The sequence below is a fragment of the Myotis davidii genome, unplaced genomic scaffold, assembly GCF_000327345.1.
Source record: "Myotis davidii unplaced genomic scaffold, ASM32734v1 scaffold533, whole genome shotgun sequence".
Classification (NCBI taxonomy): Eukaryota; Metazoa; Chordata; class Mammalia; order Chiroptera; family Vespertilionidae; genus Myotis; species Myotis davidii.
The window spans coordinates 145,667-163,238 of NW_006285996.1; the positions used below are offsets into that span (position 1 = coordinate 145,667).

Here is a 17,572-nt window from a genome sequence, read left to right on the forward strand (position 1 = left end):
GATCTGCAGGTAGGAGCTACAGAGAGATCTGCAGATTCCTGTTCTTTGTTTGGGATTTGGAGGTGCCCAGATGAGGCCCAGCTGTGAAGCAGTGCAAGCTGCTGTGGGGCCTTGGGCCCTCTTTTGGATATTCTGGGTCTCTCTGACCCAACTGCAGTTCGTTAGGTAAATTTAGATTGCAAAGGGCCAGGTCATTCATATGCAAAAGCCTCTGCACACAGCCTGGGTGGGGCGGGTTCTCAGGGAATCAACAGGGCAGAGCAAACAGCTATGGCTGGTCCTCAGCCCTGCTCTAAGAGGTCCCGGGTCTCAGTGTCCCGAGGTAATATCTGCAAGCACTTCTTAGAGAAAGCTGCCCTCGAGTTCCGCCCAATGCTAGACAGTCCAGTTTTTTCCCGTATGTGTCTGGGTCCCCAGAGACTTGCCCAGAACTGGAGTTGGCACCGTTGGGAGCTTGTGTCTCCCTCCCGATTGAAAAAGACAACTGTGCCCTCAGTTGCCATCCCTTTCTGCAAATACCTCTGTACTTCTGCATTTTACTTCTGCACCTCCTCTGAGTCTCAGTGTGCTTTTCTCTTTCCTTTTAGTTGTAGAATTTCCACTCAGCCAGCCTTCCTGTGGTTCTGGATGATGTCTGTTTTGTCTTTTAGTTGTATTTTTGAATTGTTTATGCGAGGTAGCAATTTCAGGTGTTTACCTATGCCGCCATCTTATGCTTCTTTGAGAAGTCTTTTCTGGTAGCCTTTCTCATCTCTGAACTTCGACTTAGTTGGGACATAAGTTAATACTTCATTATTGTTAAGTTCTTTGATCTCTGTTAGTTTTGTGTCACCAACTTGATGATTGACTTCAAGCTCTTTGAGAACTAAAGTAATTTCTTTCTTATCTTAATATCCTTATAGTGCAAAACATATAACGAGAGTTTGATACTAATGATTATTTATTACAGGCAGAAAGTAAAATAGACGCAGTATATCATTTTATGTTTAAAAAGATTACTTAGTAGCATGGCAGGACCTGGAGAGTATCATGCTAAGTGAAATAAGTCAGAGAAGGACAAGTATCACATGATCACACTCATATGTGGAATCTAAGTCACAAAATAAACTGATGAACAGAGTAGATCCAGAGAACATGGAAGCATGGAATTGAGTTTGGACTTTCAGAGGGAAGTTGGATGAGGCTGGGCGGGTAGGAGGTAATCAACCAAAGACCTTGAATACATATACGCATAACCCATGGACACATAATAGGAGCTAAAGGTCTGGGTGTGGGGCGGGGGGCAGGCTGGAGGAGGTTAATGGGGGAGAAATGGGGACATATGTAATATGTTCAACAATAAATAATTATTTAAAAAAAAAGATTTGTTAGTGTCCAAAATGTAGTCTTATTAGTATTTTACTTTGTTTTAGGTTCCTAAATATTTGTCACAGCAGTGGGCTAAAGCCCCTGGAAGAGGTGAAGTTGGGAAACTGCGGATTGCTAAGTAAGTTCTTTATATATTTTTGACATTTTAAAAAGCTGTTTAAAAAATTTTCATAAGTGCTTTTATTTTTTATTTTTATTTTCTTTTTTAAAATATATTTTATTGATTTCTTTTTTTAAATATATGAACTCTATCCCCAGTAGGGGGCTTGCAGGAGGCAGCCGATCAGTGATTCTATATCATCATTGATGTTTCTATCTATCTCTTCTTCTCCCTCCCTCTCTGAAATCACTAAAAATATATTTTTAAAAATTGTCATTCTTAGGAATTCGGTTTGAAATTTATTTTTAAAAACATGGAATTTCACTCCTTTCCAGAATTTTACCTGGAAAATGAGATGTAATGAGCCTGTCGAAGTTAGTCAAGAGATGGTTAGATGCCCTGTAGAGAGCCATGTGTGCACACGGGTAAATGCACAAACACACTTGCACTGCCCCCCTACTGACAGGTGTAAATATAAAGTCAGATTTATTGGTAAAATTTATAGGCAGTAAAGCAGCAGAATATGTAATTCCCTCATTTCTCCATCCTTTCCACATCCTGTGGGAAGGTGTACTTGGATTGGCATAACTGGATATGTCAAATTAAGTTCTTTAGTAGAAGGATTTTGCCATTGTGCCACAAAGTTTAAAGTGGTGTCACTTTAAAGTTTCTTCATTACAGGTAGGGAATACCTGGTAAACAATGTAACAGCGTAGCTTCCTGGTGGAGAAAATGGCCTTATTAGAAAGGGAATCCTACCAAGCTCAGCCAGTGGCAGCCAGAGGCCTTGTGTTCTTTCTGTCCATTCATTCTTAATCTAACTCTAGCCAGATTTCCATATCTGCTTTGAAACAGCTTCTGTTTTATCACCAGTGTCCTTTTCTTTATCAAGATTTTGCTTCAAAGCAAACCACCCCAAAATGTAGTGGCTTAGAACAAAAACCATTTTATTTGCTTATAATTTTTCGGGGCAGTTCTGGTTATGGCTGGCTTGGCTAATTTTCCTGGCTAGAATGGCCTCACTTGTGTCTTGTCTTTGGCTTGTTGTCAGCTGGGGCAGTGGCCATGTGTATTTCATCTCCAGCATGCCTGTTCACATGGTGGTGAAAGCAAAAGAGAAGACACCCCAATCCCCAAGCACTTTGCAAGTCTGTTCTTGCATCTTGTTTGCCGAAGCCCTAGTCACAAAGGCTATTCCCACAGAGATGCCCAATTTCAAGGGTGGAGCAATAGATTCCACCTTGTAGTGTGAGTTACTGCAAGAATTTGTGGTCCATTTTTGTAGTCTTCCACATCTGTATTCCTAAATCTAACAGCCAACTAGCAGCCCTCTTAATTGACCTTTAACAGAATTTAACATAGATGATCACTTCTATCCCCAAACCCTTTCTTCAGTTCACTTCCGGGACACCACTCTCTTGATTCTCCTCTTTCCTCACTGGGTGTTCCTTCTCAGACTCTATTGCTGGTTTCTTCTCATCTCTCAGTCTCTAACTGTTATAGGACCCTATGGCTTAGTGTTTAGTTCTTTTCTTCTCTCTCTTTGACTGACTTCTTAGGTGGTCTCATCTGGTTTCATAGAATATCTGGTTGTATTTAAAGATATCTGAAGTATGGCCTCTCCTCTGATCTCCAAGACTCATATATCTGACCACTCTGATATTTCCTTTTGGATGTCTCAGAAGCATCTTAAACTTAGTAATTGTTCTTCCTCTGTTCCTTCTTTCTGGAACACTCTTCCTTTGAATTCTCAAGGCTAGTATTAGTTCAGTGAGGCCTTTTCTAATCATCCTCTCCCTCTCCCTTTCTCTCTGAAATCAATAAAAATATATTAAAAAAAACAAATTTAGCCAAAACCGGTTTGGCTCAGTGGATAGAGCGTCGGCCTGCGGACTGAAGGGTCCCAGGTTCGATTCCGGTCAGGGGCGTGTACCTGGGTTGCGGGCACATCCCTGGTGGGGGGCGTGCGGGAGGCAGCTGATCAATGTTTCTCTCTCATCGATGTTTCTAACTCTCTATCTCTCTCCCTTCCTCTCTGTAAAAAATCAATAAAATATATTAAAAAAAAAACAAATTTAGTAATGCTATGACAAGCTTAGTAATAATAGCTATTTTATTCTTTTTTGCTGTTGTTAATCCTCACCCAAGGATATTTTTTCATTGATTTTTTTTTTTTTTTTTTTAGAGAGAATGGAAGGGAGGGGGAGAGACAGAGAAACATTGATGTGAAAGAGACACATTGATTGCTTACCTCCTGCATGTACTCCCACAAGGGCCAGGGACCGTGACCCTTCAGTCCGCAGGCCCAATCTCTAATCACTGAGAAAAACTGGCCACGGCACTATTTTTTTTAAATATATTTTTATTGATTTCAGGGAGGAAGGGAGAGAGAGAGAAACATCAATGAGAGAGAATCATTGATCAGCTGTCTCCTGCACGCCCCCTATTGGGGACTGAGCCTGCAACCTGGGCATGTCCCCTTGATCGGAATTGAACCTGGGACCCTTCAGTTCGCAGACTGACACTCTAGTCACTGAGCCAAACCAGCTAGGGCCAGGGTGCTATTTTATTCTTTAGTTCCAAAAGTGAGATAGTTAGAAAATCAGAATGTGAACATTTTTTTCTAATTAAAAATATTTATTTATTACTTTTTCGGGGGGGGACAGGGACGGGGACGGGGACATAAATGTGTTGTTCCACTTATTTATGTATTCATTAGTTGTTTTTCATATGTTTCCTTACCAGACATCGAACCCACAACCTTGGCATATCAAGCCGACACTAACCAACTGAGCTACCCAGCCAGGACAGAATGTGAACATTTTTATTTTTAAGGCATAGGTTTTTTCTGCTGCTTCTCCAAAAGTATATAACCTGGACATCTTTTTTGCCTAAAATACCCACTGTTTGTATGCAAGGACTATACCTTTTTGCGGTTGAGAGGGTGTCACTTTTAAAGTTTCTTCATTAATCCATTCAGCTGTGGAGTTTGGATTTGGTGGACAGCCTCTGGATTTTGTTCTTTGGAGGAGCAATGCTGTATTTTTGGATGTTAAACATAGTTTATACACTAAGTATTTTGTTCTTTATCTTACTTTTGTTTAAAAATATGCTTTAAGCCCTGGCTGGTGTTGCTCAGTTGGTTGAGCATCTTCCCAAGAGATCTCTGGTTCAGTTGCTAATAAGGGTACTTGATCCCCCAGTAAGGGGCGTCCAGGAGGCCGCCATCGATGTTTCTCTCCCATTTTGTTTTAACAAGATATGGATTGGAAGCAGGCATGCATTATATCCAAAGTTCTTAAGGTTAGGTAGAGACAGGCAATTTCTTTTTTTCTGAAAATATAACTACCCAGCCAGCTCAGTGGTTAGAGTGTCAGCCCGCAAACCGGAGAGCGTCAGTTCAATTCCCAGTCAAGGGCATGTACCTAGGTTGCAGGCCCAATCACAGCCCGGGTTGGGGTATGTGCAGGAGACAACTGATGGATGTGCCTCTCACATATTGATGTTTTTCTCTTCTTCCCCCGCCCCCCTCCAGTTGGTCTAAGAATCAATGGAAAAAATATCCTCAGGTGAGGATTAACAACAACAAGAAAAACCCCACTACATATTTAATAGTGGAACCAGGCTTGAATTCAGGCCTTTGAGTGGTTAGAAAACTCGAGCAGGTTCTAGTTCCAGCTCTTTCACTTACTTTGTATAGGTCATGTAATCTGTGTTTAGGTCCTTATCCCTAAAATTGCCTGTTTTGTAGGCCTTTTATGTGAATTCAGTGAGATAATATGGAAATTATTTGTTTATTTAACTTACAAAGTGGACATATTCCTGGAAAGTTGTAGATAAATCACATTTTTGTGAGGTGTTCTACTCTTGTTAAAATAAAAATGAATGTATACTTTTAAACAAAATCTGTGGTGGTCTTTTTTCTGGAATCTTTGGTAATACAGATAATTACCTACTTTTTGTTACAGACTTCAGACTATCTTATAATTGGTTTTACTGAAAATGGGAGCCATACAACAAAATCTCAGAATTGTATGTCACTGAAAAAAGGCAGGCTAAAGGAAAAATGTATTTAACACATTGTATGGGGAAACATATTTATACGTTTTACGTTGACTGTAGTAGTAGAGCACGGGACACATATTAATATGTTTTTTATAGACTAGCGGTAGAAGGCGGGTAATGTATAAATACGTAAACTAAAGTTATTGTAATTTTACTGAACGTTGCCATTTGTGCAAAAAGATTAGCAAAAATGGCCCGCGCCACCTGTTAGCGCGTGATAAAAGCTACCCGCAAACAATGTGTTAAATAATGAACACGTAGTATTATAAAATGACCACACTAGAGCTCAAGCCTGGGTCCTAGTCCTAAGTGGCTGTCGATCATTACCTTTGGCCTTGGGCCTTATACATCTAAGACTTAGGTTTCTTGTTTGTAAAATGTGGATAATAATGCCTTCCCAACCAATTCAGAGAGTGTTTATCAGACAAATGAAATAGCTTATAGTTTCTTTAAATGCTTTATAAAATCAACTGATCTTTCTTTGTTTTTGTTTTTTTACTTTTATTTATTTACTAATGGCCTGGTGCACGAATTCATGCACATTGAAAGTAAATTAATTAGAAGAAATATTTCAATATCACTATTTGCCCTTTCTCTATAATAGAAATGTCAACCAAATTCACAATGACAGATCAAAACACGTGTGCGATTGGCGGCAGCGAGAGCTTCATATGTATTGTGCATGTGTGAGTCATCTTAGCTTTTTGTAGATACAGAATAAACTTGCTTAATTAGACCTGCTTTCTGATTTAGCTAAACTTCTTCCAGCCCAGTGAAGCACCCCAACTTCTCTTTCAGGTAATTGTCAGCAACACAGCAGTAAATATCAACAGGAAGCAGATTATGATTGTAGATCATGCTGGGAGAATTCTATGAGGATCAAATGTAATGAGGCATGGGAAAACGCTTCACAGACATTTGGTTACAGTGTGAAATGTTAACACCTGGCTATAAAGCAAGTTGTGTTCCTGGGCTGAAGAAACTGCAAAGAGGCTAGTCACTAGGGAGAGAAAGCTGGGTGCTGCTATGTGATGTGATTACCCGGACACACACTTAGCATATTAGCCTTTTGTATATATAGATTTTTTACCATGAATATTGCATTTCTGAAACCTCTGTATAAAGAAAATACCTTGGAGTTTCCTCAAAAAGTTAAAAATGGAACTCCCATTTGACCCAGTGATCCCACTTCTAGGAATATATGCCAAGAAACCAGAAACGCCAATCAGAAAGGATATATGCACCCCTATGTTCATAGCAGCACAATTCACCATAGCTAAGATTTGGAAACAGCCTAAGTGCCCATCAGCAGATGATGATCTCACACATTTATGTATAAGTAAGACCATTATAAACTGATGAACACAAATATATACAGAGGCAGAGCAACATCAAACAGACTGTCGGACTACAGCTGGAAGGCTGGGGAGGGTTGGGGGGCGGGAAGGGGGATAGGAGATCAACTGAAGGACTTGTATGCATGCATGTGAACATAACCAGTGGACATAAGACACTGGGGGGTAGGTGAGGCCAAGGGAATGTCAAGGGGAGAGAAAAAAAAAAGAAAATACCTGTTTGAGGAATGTAAAATTTTTTTTGGTGTGGGAGGAGGGGGCTGTTATGAGAAAGAGAGAAAAATGAACCAAGGTTCTGGGAAAGCTAGGCAAACCCTAAGTACTATTTTGATTACTAAAGTAATATTAGTAATATTAAAGATAGCATGGTAAAAAAGCAATAATGGGTGTGCTGCAGTTTTTCTTTATCAACCATTGCTTGATAGAAAATTCCAAGCTTGTCCTAGCTGGTTTGGCACAGTGGTTAGAGTGTGTCAGCCATGGACTGAAGGGTTGTGAGTTTGATTCTGGTCGAGGTCACATACCTCAGTTGCAGTCTCCATCTCTGATTCCAGTCTGTGCACATATGGGAGGCAACCAGTGGATATGTCTCTCTCACATTGATGTTTCTCTCTCTCTTGTCTCCCCACTCCCTTCAACTCTCTTTAAAAAAATCAATGGGAGAAAATATCCTTGGGTGAGAATTAACAATAGCAACAAAAAAGAAATGAAAAGGAATATTCCAAGCTCTTTTTCTCTCTTAGTTTAAAGCAGATGGTTTACATAGTTGCATCTACTATATTAATAAGTGTGTGCCCTTAATATTAACAAGTGTGTGTGTGTGTGTGTGTGTGTGTGCGTGCGTGCGCGTGTTCTTTCATGTGGTACCAGTTTGATTGTATCAGCTGGCATTGTTGACCCCTCTAGGGGCCACCCAAAGCCCCATACAGATAGAACATTTTGTGTGTGTTTTTCTCTCTCTTCCTTAGGGTACATGACCAGTACCTCTGTTCCTTGTTTTTCTCATTCCAGTCTTTCAGTTCTCTTAAAAATAAGATCTTCAGTAGAGGTGACTTGAAATGCTGTATTCAAATCAGTTTCCTCAACGGTAGTTGAAGAAAAAGTAAACACCAGAATATCTATATATAAAGACCCGGGTCCGCAATGTTCAAAGTGACCAAACGGACGACCGAACGCCTGGTTGCGCACACAGCAGGCTCAGGTGGGCGGGGACTGGCGAGCAGGCTGAACTGCTGACCTCTTGATCCCCCGCCCCCCCCCCAGCTCCCACGGGTGCCTCGTTGACCCAGCACTGACTGCTGAGGGGGCTGTGGGCCCTGGCTGGCCGGGGAGCAGTGGAATTTGGTCTCGCGTGATCGGGGGCGTGGCCAGCCTTCAAAGCAGACCCTGACGGGAGGGAGGAGGGAGCCCCATGCCTCGCAGAATTGGCCATTGGATAGCTTGCTGTCAGCGGCCTGCCAGCCAGGAATCCCATTCACCTGCATCCCGGACCTCAGTGATCAGGTAGGCAGAGGCAGTTAGGGGTGATCAGGCTGGCAGGGGAGAGCAGTTAGAAGTGAGATCAGGCCGGCAGGGGAGAGCAGTTAAGGGTGATCAGGCAGGCAAGCAGAGAGGTTAGGGGCGATCAGACAGGCAGGCAGGCAGGTGAGCGGTTAGGAGGCAGCAGTCCCAGATTGCGAGAGGGATGTCCCCCAAGGGGTCCCTGATTGGAGGCTGGGCTGAGGGGACCCCCCACCCCCCGTGAACAAATTGCGTGCACCGGGCCACTAGGTTCTTATAAGGGAATCTTGTGGCTGAAGCGGGGTTCCTGCCTGTTGACCCAGGGTTTGCATCAGGAACAGCTGCTCATCCTGGTCAGCTGAGTGCCGCTCCCCCTATGGTAGCACACTGGCCACCAGGGGACAGTTCTTGCTTTGAGCATCTGTCCCCTTGTGGTCAGTGCATGTCATAGCGACTGGTTGACTGGTCATTCTGGTCGCTCCACTGTTTGGTTCTGGGCTTGTATTATATAGGATTTTAGTATAAAATTAAGGATCCCAGTTTTATTCAGTGGGCTACAGTTATCATTATCATTTATTCTGATGTTCAAATTGTCCAGAATTTAGCCAGTGGAAACTTTTTCTAGTTGGCTCCTGTGCGACCCTCCTTGCTTTCTACCATTACCCAGTTCAAGCTTTCATTACTTTTTACCTGGGTTTTTACGTTAGCCTCAAGTTAATTCAGTAAACGTTATGCAAGTACTGTACCTTCTACATCTTTGCCTTGGCTTTGCCTGCAGTGCCTCTCTCTTAAAGGAAGCTAAATTAAATGCTTCTAGAAGCCAAGTTCTGGAGTGATAGGAAGGGACTGTAGTGAATTCAGTGCCTGCCTATCTGTGTATTTACTGAGAGCTGAATTAGGGGTACATTGTTGCCAAACCTGTCAAATCTTAAGAGAAGCTGGAAATTCATATTCGTATGTGAAATCTTAAAATTTCTAGAATGCACCTGTATTCTAGATACTTCTCCGACAAAAAGAAGATTAACATTGCATTTTAATATATTAAAGACTCTGAGAAGTCCTCCAGTAAAGTCTGTCTTAAGATTCTGGATACCTTAGTCTGGTCTAAGAGTCTCTTTACCACTTGACTGCAGCCTATGCATTGATGTTTGGAAGAATGTGTTAGATTACTTCTCATTTCTAGTGTTCAGATGGATTATTCTCTTAGACTGGAATGCTCCTATGCTGTTGACCTCATCCCTCACTCAGTTCCTCTGATCCTGGCACATTGTGGCTCTCTTAATTAAATGTTAATGGCTTTTATATCTTCTTCTGGCCGAAGACAGAGACATTATACTTAATACTAGAGGTCCCGTGCACAAAATTCGAGCACTGGGGTGGTAAGGTCCCTCAGCCTAGCCTGCACCCTCTCACAGTCCAGGACCCCTTGTTCCTTACTGCCCTCCTGCTCGCTGCTCCTTACCACTCGGCTCACTGCTCCTTAGCGCTCCCACGGAGGCAGGAGAGGCTTCTGCCACCGCCACTGTGCTCACCAGCCGTGAGCCCTATCTTTCTGTGTAGTTGTCTGTGGGCTAACTGCTCTCTTCCTTCTCATTTAGGGTGAGCAGCATGTGAGGGCAGAGGGCTGCCCAGAGCTGAGGGGAGTGGCCGGGCCCATGGGATGAGAGGTGGACACAGAGGATGCGATCTCACCCAATTGTGGGGTGGACTGGCTGGCCTTCATCAGCCTGACCCAACCCAGGGAGGGACCACGCAGGGTGTCCGCCTCTCCATTCTCCATCCTTCCATCTGTGACCCTCTCACCCTTGCCAGGCCTCCCCCAAAGTGAGTTCAGCTCAATCCCTGAATGTAAAAGGGCACGGCGGTGGGGAGGGGTTTCACTCCAATGCCCCCCTGATTCCTAGCGACAGGACCTGGTTTCAGGACGGTGGCCACACAGCTGCAGAACATAGATCTGTTTCAAGAAAAGTTGGGAATGCAGACTTTTGTAAGAGCCCCTATTCCAAAAGGTGGCAGTTTATTCACATTGTGGCAAAGACACCTTCAAGAGTAACATAAGTGGGTGAAGTCAGGGCCAAGCCGGGCCATTCCTCATCCAGTCTCTCTGAGACGTGTGGACAGAACCAAGTCTCAGCTCTTCGCTGGACACTTTTAGGTTTTTTTAAGCCTAACAGACAGCAGTCTGTCTCCTTCTTTGGGATTTTTTTCACCGTTGGATAAAAGGATACGTACATTGGGGCAATCCTCTCTAGATACAGTATTCCAATGCATCCATGCGAGGACGACAGCGCCCCTCAGAGGGAGGGAGCCAACAGATGGGGAGCAGGGAATTCTGAAAACCAAAGCCATGACAGAGATGCTAAGCCTTTCCTTTCCTTCATGCATCTGACACCCCTCCTCAGGCGGCCTGCAGGCCGGGTGTCTGCTGGACCTTTACCACTTGATGTCCTGCCCCGTGTGCCCTGCCCCAGACCTGGAGTGTAGGGGGCGTCTGGGCGCGCCTCTCCCCCAGCTGGGAGAGTCCCCATTGCGCTCCCACCTCCTTGGGAAACTTTGCTTTTCCAGCTCTGTTCCCGCAGGAGAGCCATAGGGGCGCCAGATCCCTTTCCTTCCTTCAAAAGTGCCCTGAAAAGCGCGAGACAGCCATGCCGGGAAGGGGTCGCTCAAGTTCAGCAAGTTTGCGTTTTGCCGAAGGCGCGTTGAACAGTTTTCTCTTACCCTGTTTGTGGGAGTGTAATCTTTTTTAAAACCAATGAACTAAACAAACAGAAGCACTTTCTGCAGGGAGCTCTGAGCCCCAGGTTTGAAGGCCGGCTGCTCTTGGATGGCGGGAGACCCAGAGTTCAGCCTCCCGGCCGGCCCAAACCTCCCTTCGGTCGCCTCGCCCCAGCCAGAGGGAATTCTGAGCCCTGGTGGCGACAGGAAGCTCTGGGCCCTGAGTTTGAAGGCCGGCCACGCCCCCATTGCAGTTCCACAGCGCCCCAGCCAGGGCCCAGAGCTCCCTTCAGCCGCCAGGACCCAGGGCCCAGTCATTTGGTTGTCCCTCGCTGCCCCCCCTGCCGGCCTGGTCGCCCCACGCAGCCTCCTGTTCAGTCGTTTAGGACATGACGACCCCTGGGTTTTTGTATATTAGGGTTTTGCACATAGTAGGAATTTAATACATGTTTTTTAAAATTAGGCTCTTATGTAAAGTCTACATTGATTTCAGATTTGTAAAAAAGACATTTAAAAACATGTCATTCACATAAATAGTCTGGAAGGATATTTATTGTACCAAGATGTTAACAGTGGAATTATGGCTATTTTAAAACTTCCCTTTGACTTGTCTGTATGTTTATGTATGGGCATATATTGTTTGGTGTTTTCTTTTTTAATGTTTTTATTGATTTTTAATAGGAAGAGAGGAAGAGAGAGATAGAAACATCAATGAGAGAGAAATATCATCAATTGGCTGCTTCATGCATGCCCCCTACTGGGGATCAAGCCTGCAACCTGGGCATGTGCCCTGACCCAGAATCGAATATCTGACCTCTTCATGCATGGGTTGATGCTCAACCACTGAGCCACAAAGGCCAGGCCATATATTGTTTTTATAGTGTAGAAAATTGCTTGTAATTTTTAAATATTGTTAAATTTAATTTTGATCTTTAAGATTTTATTAGGTAAATGAAACATCTTCAGCTAGACAGAATAAATAGTAATAACATATCTGTATTAAACATATATTCACATGCTGCTGAATGCTAAAAAATTCTCAGAAATAAAGATAAGAATTGTAATCAGATCATTATTTGGATAACATATTATTAGGGCAGGTTGTATTAGTGTTAAGTGACACAAAGTTATAAAATACTCATATGGGGTTAATGAGACTTGTTTTTCTTATAGAATTACGGATAGGATAGTTGAGGAGAGCCATCGGTAAATATTAAGCTCTGTAAATATAACAGTTTATGGAAATATGCAGTAGTGTTATTTCTTTAAATTTTCAGCATAAATTTGGAAGAAAAAAACATGAAATTTAAATAAAAATTTTTCCTTTTTTCTCTTTAAGGAATCAAGGAAGGACTGAGGTAAGATTATTTCTGTTTAAACTTTATTTAAAACATGAGATTATTTTACTGTGCATTAGTAATAGCAAATAGAGGGTGGTGTTTGTATTCTGGAAAACTCCACATCAAACTAGTAGCTAATGGTCAGGAACACATAGTAGTATAAACACCACTCGTGTGTGAATGAGTGGGCTCCTTTCTAGTTCTTCCTTCTTAGCATTTTTCTACTTTGACCTAAAATATCCCCTCTCAGTATTTACAAAAGTTAGTATTACTTCAGTAATATTTTAACATTATTTTAATGTGGCAGAGGCATTTGATTTGGATCTTTGAGGGCTTTAGATTTTGACCCATTAAGTCCAGGATATAATTTTTTTATTACCGAGCACACAGCAGAGAGATATTTAATAAATACTCCATAATCTTCCTCCGTGGTTGGGAGATCAGTATTTTATGTTTATAAGTCTCTCCGATGTAATATTTGATATTCTTTTGGTGAGATCTAGTATGTAGTAAAAATCATTTTGAAAGAATGTGTACTATGTCTTTTTTTTTCTAACCCTCAACATTAAATTATCCTTGCCAATATTCAGTTATACTTATTAAAGTATTCAAAAATAAAACAGCACCATGTAATCACAGTAGTTATTAAGACCTACAAAAGAAATGTATCCTCTGTTTATTGGAATGTTTAAGCTTTCTAAGTAGCTCACTTTTCCCCCTCCAAGTACAATTGCTTTCTTAATTTACTTTAAATATTCACTCATTCAGTAAATACTGTTTTCCTTCTCTGTGCCAGGCACTGTCTAGGAGATGTATACATTTTAAGGATATAAATATAACAAGGCATGGTCTCTTGACCTCAAAGAACTTAGGGGTAAACATTATATTCCTATTTTGGAAATAGAATTTCTTCAGCCATAGACCAGAGAAAACATTTGAAAGCTATTTGTATCTATAATGGTAGATTAGCCCCATTATTCTGACAAGTGGGAAATCTCTTTTTATGACTTAAGTATTAAAATTTTAGATGAGGTTTAAAAAATGCTTAAATGACTAGAAGAAATTCACATTTAAAAAATTATTTGACTTACCAGAATTTCTGTACTTTTGAATACAAAAGTCTGTTGTAATAAGCTTTACTTAATATGTCTATTAGGTGTCATTTACTTTGAATGAGGATCTTGCAAATATTCATGATATTGGTGGAAAACCAGCTTCAGTCAGCGCTCCTAGAGAACATCCATTTGTCTTGCAAAGTGTTGGAGGACAAACATTAACAGTATTTACTGAGAGCTCTTCAGGTAAGTGAGAATAGAATTATTTAATGTGATTCCTGTACATGTTGAATAGATTTTCTGTCTCAACATGCACTCTAAGGTCATTACCAAGGCTGTTCCACCTATTGTTCTACTTCTGTTATTCATATCATGCTACTTCTCTTTACCGTGATTGATGAATTTTGAGTGTTATTTGAACCGTTTAATTTCCACTTGGGGCTTAAAGAAATAGAACAAAGCAGATGGAAAAATGTGGTGCACCAAGCTGTCTTCTAGGATGTTGAAAAAACAGTATTCTGAGTTTTGAGGATAAAGTCATCCTTGCCTGTTTTGGTAAATTGATATTCAGTAGCTATAACTTTAAAAAATGTATATATTTTATTGATTTTTTACAGAGAGGAAGGGAGAGGGATAGAGAGTTAGAAACATCGATGAGAGAGAAACATTGATCAACTGCCTCCTGCACATCCCCTACTGGGGATGTGCCCGCAACCAAGGTACATGCCCTTGATTGGAATCAAACCTGGGACCCTTTAGTCCGCAGGCCGACGCTCTATCCACTGAGCCAAACCGGTTTCGGCCCGTTGTTAATCTTATAAACACTTTACTTTGTGTTATACTCTTTCTGAACATTTTTTTGTTCACATTTCTGGTTACAGTATACTTCAAAGTGAATATGGTATAAGGCAGCGGTCGCCAACCTTTCGGACCTCATGGACCACCAGTGGTCCGAGGACCACCTGTTGGCGACTGCTGGTATAAGGATTATCTTGCCAGAAATGGAAAGGGATCAAGATTGTCATCCTTCTTCTGGAGTTTGGACAATATGTTCTGCTTTGTAGAACTGTGCTAACCCAAATACAGGTCTAAGTTGCTATTAGATGGTATACACTATCAGGGAATTTTTTGCTTCTTAATCTCATTAATCATGTCTGTTTTGTGTCACTGTTATTTGACATTCTTTGTACTTTTCTGTACTTTAATTTCCGTATTTGTGAAATGAGAATAACAATGATTTACATTTATGTATAAACATAAGTATACTTAAAACTTAAGACAATACAGTATTTAATAAATGCTCAATAACTATTACTAATGTTAATAATAGGTATTATTTTTAAACACTTTAGGTTTCAAGGTTATTTTAAGGCAGGAGCATGCTCTATTTGGGTGTATATCACTTGATAAAATCCAGCCAATAGAGATTTTTATATTCGGTATTTTTGATTGGATGACCAAGAAAAAATCTCTAGAGTTGTTAACTTATTATTAAGTTTATTTTCTTTTCTGAGGAGTCTTACATTTGTTTGCTATTTCTGTTCATTAAGTCATCAGTTCTACAACTGAGTTCCATGGCTCTGTAATTGCTATGACATATTTAAAATGCTGTCTATATATATATATAATCTGCATGTTTTTCTTCAGGACAGGACCATAGCTCTCATTGGAATTTCAGAGAGGTCTGTGACCCAAAAAAAACTTCAGAGCCACCACTCTAGTGTTACTTTTGTTTGTCATGAACCGGTCAAAGTATAAGTAACAGCCATTTTACATTAAGTGTTTATTTTACATTGAAATATACATGTGGTAGGCATTATCTTGAATATTTTTATGTTTTCCCTCAAGCATACAACTGTATTTGCTTATAAAAATTACTTTTTAGGTTCTTCTTTTCTTTTTAATAGTGCAACAGGTCTATAAAACAGAATTTTCTAAGAATAATTAAAATCTATTTAAGTTCATTGTGTTGTTTTTATTTTAATAAGAGAAATTTTATTTAGGACATCACAGGGGTAGAAGAAGTGAGTGGTAGAAAAAATGGGCTCAGGAAACAAGTTACAGAGGTGAAAGAAGTGGCCCTTAGAGCATAGGAGAGAGAGGGGCAAAGGTAACAGGCCTGGGGGAAAGGGAGGGAGAGGAGAAAGGCGCAGTTGTGCTCCTAGGAGGGAGAGTTCCTGTTGTGTTGAGTTTAATTTTAATAACTTAATTCCTTCTGCTATCATACTGGGCTGGGTTTTGAGAGTTCCCTTTTGAGTCAGGTTTTCTAATGATTGAATTCTATGTATTTGAGTTTAGTTGGGGGATGGGATTAGAAGGGGATGATGGTATGTTTTATAGTGCTTTCTTCTTAATGAAAACAATCTATTTCATGAGCATTTTATGCATACAACTAATTTGTGTCTAATTTGAGTATGCCTATCTGAGAGAACATTTTTTGTTTTTGTTTTTAATCCTCACCCGAGGATATGTTTTTTCATTGATTTTGGAGAGCAAGAGGAAGGGAGAGAGAGGGGGAGAGAAACATCAATGTGTGAGAGAGAGACATCAATTGGTTGTCTCCCATACATGCCCTGAGCAGGAATTGCACTACAATCTAGGTATGTGCTTTGACCGGTAATTGAACCCACAACCTTTTGATGTATGTATGGGACGACACTCCAACCAACTGAGCCACCCAGCCAGGGTGACACGTTTTATTTTTAAGTTCTATTTTGGGTTAGCCCTCTTCTACCTCCACATTTCTCTGTGAAATTCTAAATAATTTATTTCTCTATTAAATATTTTCATTATCATCTAGTACCCCTATCTTTTTAACCTTAGCTAAGTGGAAATGATTTATGTGTTTGGCCTTTATTTTTTTCCCCTGCGGGTCTTCAGTTTAGTATTTTTATCTACCGTTTATCGGTAACTAGATAACTTCATTTTTGGGGGGAGGGGTCTCTTTCACCTTTTTGTTCAAACTTAGGTTTTCTACTTATAACTACCAGTTCTGGACTAAGAGTTGTTGTTCCTTCTTTTCAACCAATATTTTTAACTAGAGGCCCGATGCATGAAATTCATGCAAGGGGCTCGGCCCTTACAGCCCCTGCTTTGTCCAGAAGGATGTCTGGTCTAATTAGCCTATTACGCTTTTTTTATGGATGCTAGGCCCAGTACTAAAATAATACTAGATTCTGTTCAGTAAGGCAACTGATATGTGAAAAAATAATTGCTATAGCCCTGGCTGGTTTGGCTCAATGGATAGAGTGTCGGCCTGAGGACTGAAAGGTCTCAGGTTCAGTTCCTGTCAAGGGCATGTGCCTTGGTTGCGGGCTCCTCCCCAGCCCAGGCCCTAGTCAGGGCGTATGCAGGAGGTAACCAGTTGATGTGTTTCTCTCATCGATATTTCTCTGTCTTTCCCACTCTCTTCCACTATCTCTAAAACTCAATGGAAAAATATCTTCGGGTGAGGATTAAAATAAATAAGAATAGTGTTTTAAAAAAACTAATTTGCTATAGAAAGTACTCTACTGGAGTTATGTACAAGAAGAAAAAAAATATGCTCTTTGGCTGAAAGAACAGGGAACGGCTTCGAAAGTGGAGATAAAATTTGAGCTGGACCTTGAAGTATATGAATAAGTGTGCATGAATAGGAGGAAAGAAAGTGAAGATAAAATTCATTTTTCTCACCTTCAAGTGTCCTATTATTCACTTTGCTTTCTCACCTGTCATACTCTGTCATATCTATCTAAAACCTAGTAAATAGTTCTAGTTAAATCTAAGGCGGAAACCTCAGTTTTGAACTTCATAATTTAGTTTAGAGATGAATAGGTTTGAACTGATACAAGGGGAGTGCCGGTCTTGAGATAGAAGTAATTTTGACAGCTTTTGGTGATGAGTTGATTGTGGGGTGCCGGGAGCCGGTCCATCCTTGCTGTTTCAATGCATCCCTGTGGAACCCCCACACACTCTGGGCCACAACGAGTAGGAGGGCTACTGAGATGGGCCTTAAAGCCTAGAGCGTGGGCTCAAGTGGAGTTGCTACAGGTGAGGGATTCACCTAACTCAGCAGATACTGCAGGCAGGCCTGAT

The 17,572-nt window shown here is 41.2% G+C and overlaps 1 protein-coding gene across 3 annotated transcripts in view; it reads left to right on the forward strand.

The window, feature by feature from the left end:
• Positions 1 to 17,572, forward strand: part of GTF2F2 (general transcription factor IIF subunit 2) — a 145,887-nt gene that overhangs the window by 7,817 nt on the left and 120,498 nt on the right. For all 3 annotated transcript variants that reach the window (XR_001512763.1, XR_001512764.1, XM_006757176.2), the window contains exons 2-4: positions 1,413 to 1,486; positions 12,443 to 12,461; positions 13,600 to 13,744. Coding sequence is in view for 1 of the 3 variants with exons in the window: in XM_006757176.2 (XP_006757239.1) it covers positions 1,413 to 1,486; positions 12,443 to 12,461; positions 13,600 to 13,744 (238 nt within the window). In the remaining 2 variants the exon portion in view is untranslated. The remainder of the gene's footprint in view (positions 1 to 1,412; positions 1,487 to 12,442; positions 12,462 to 13,599; positions 13,745 to 17,572) is intronic.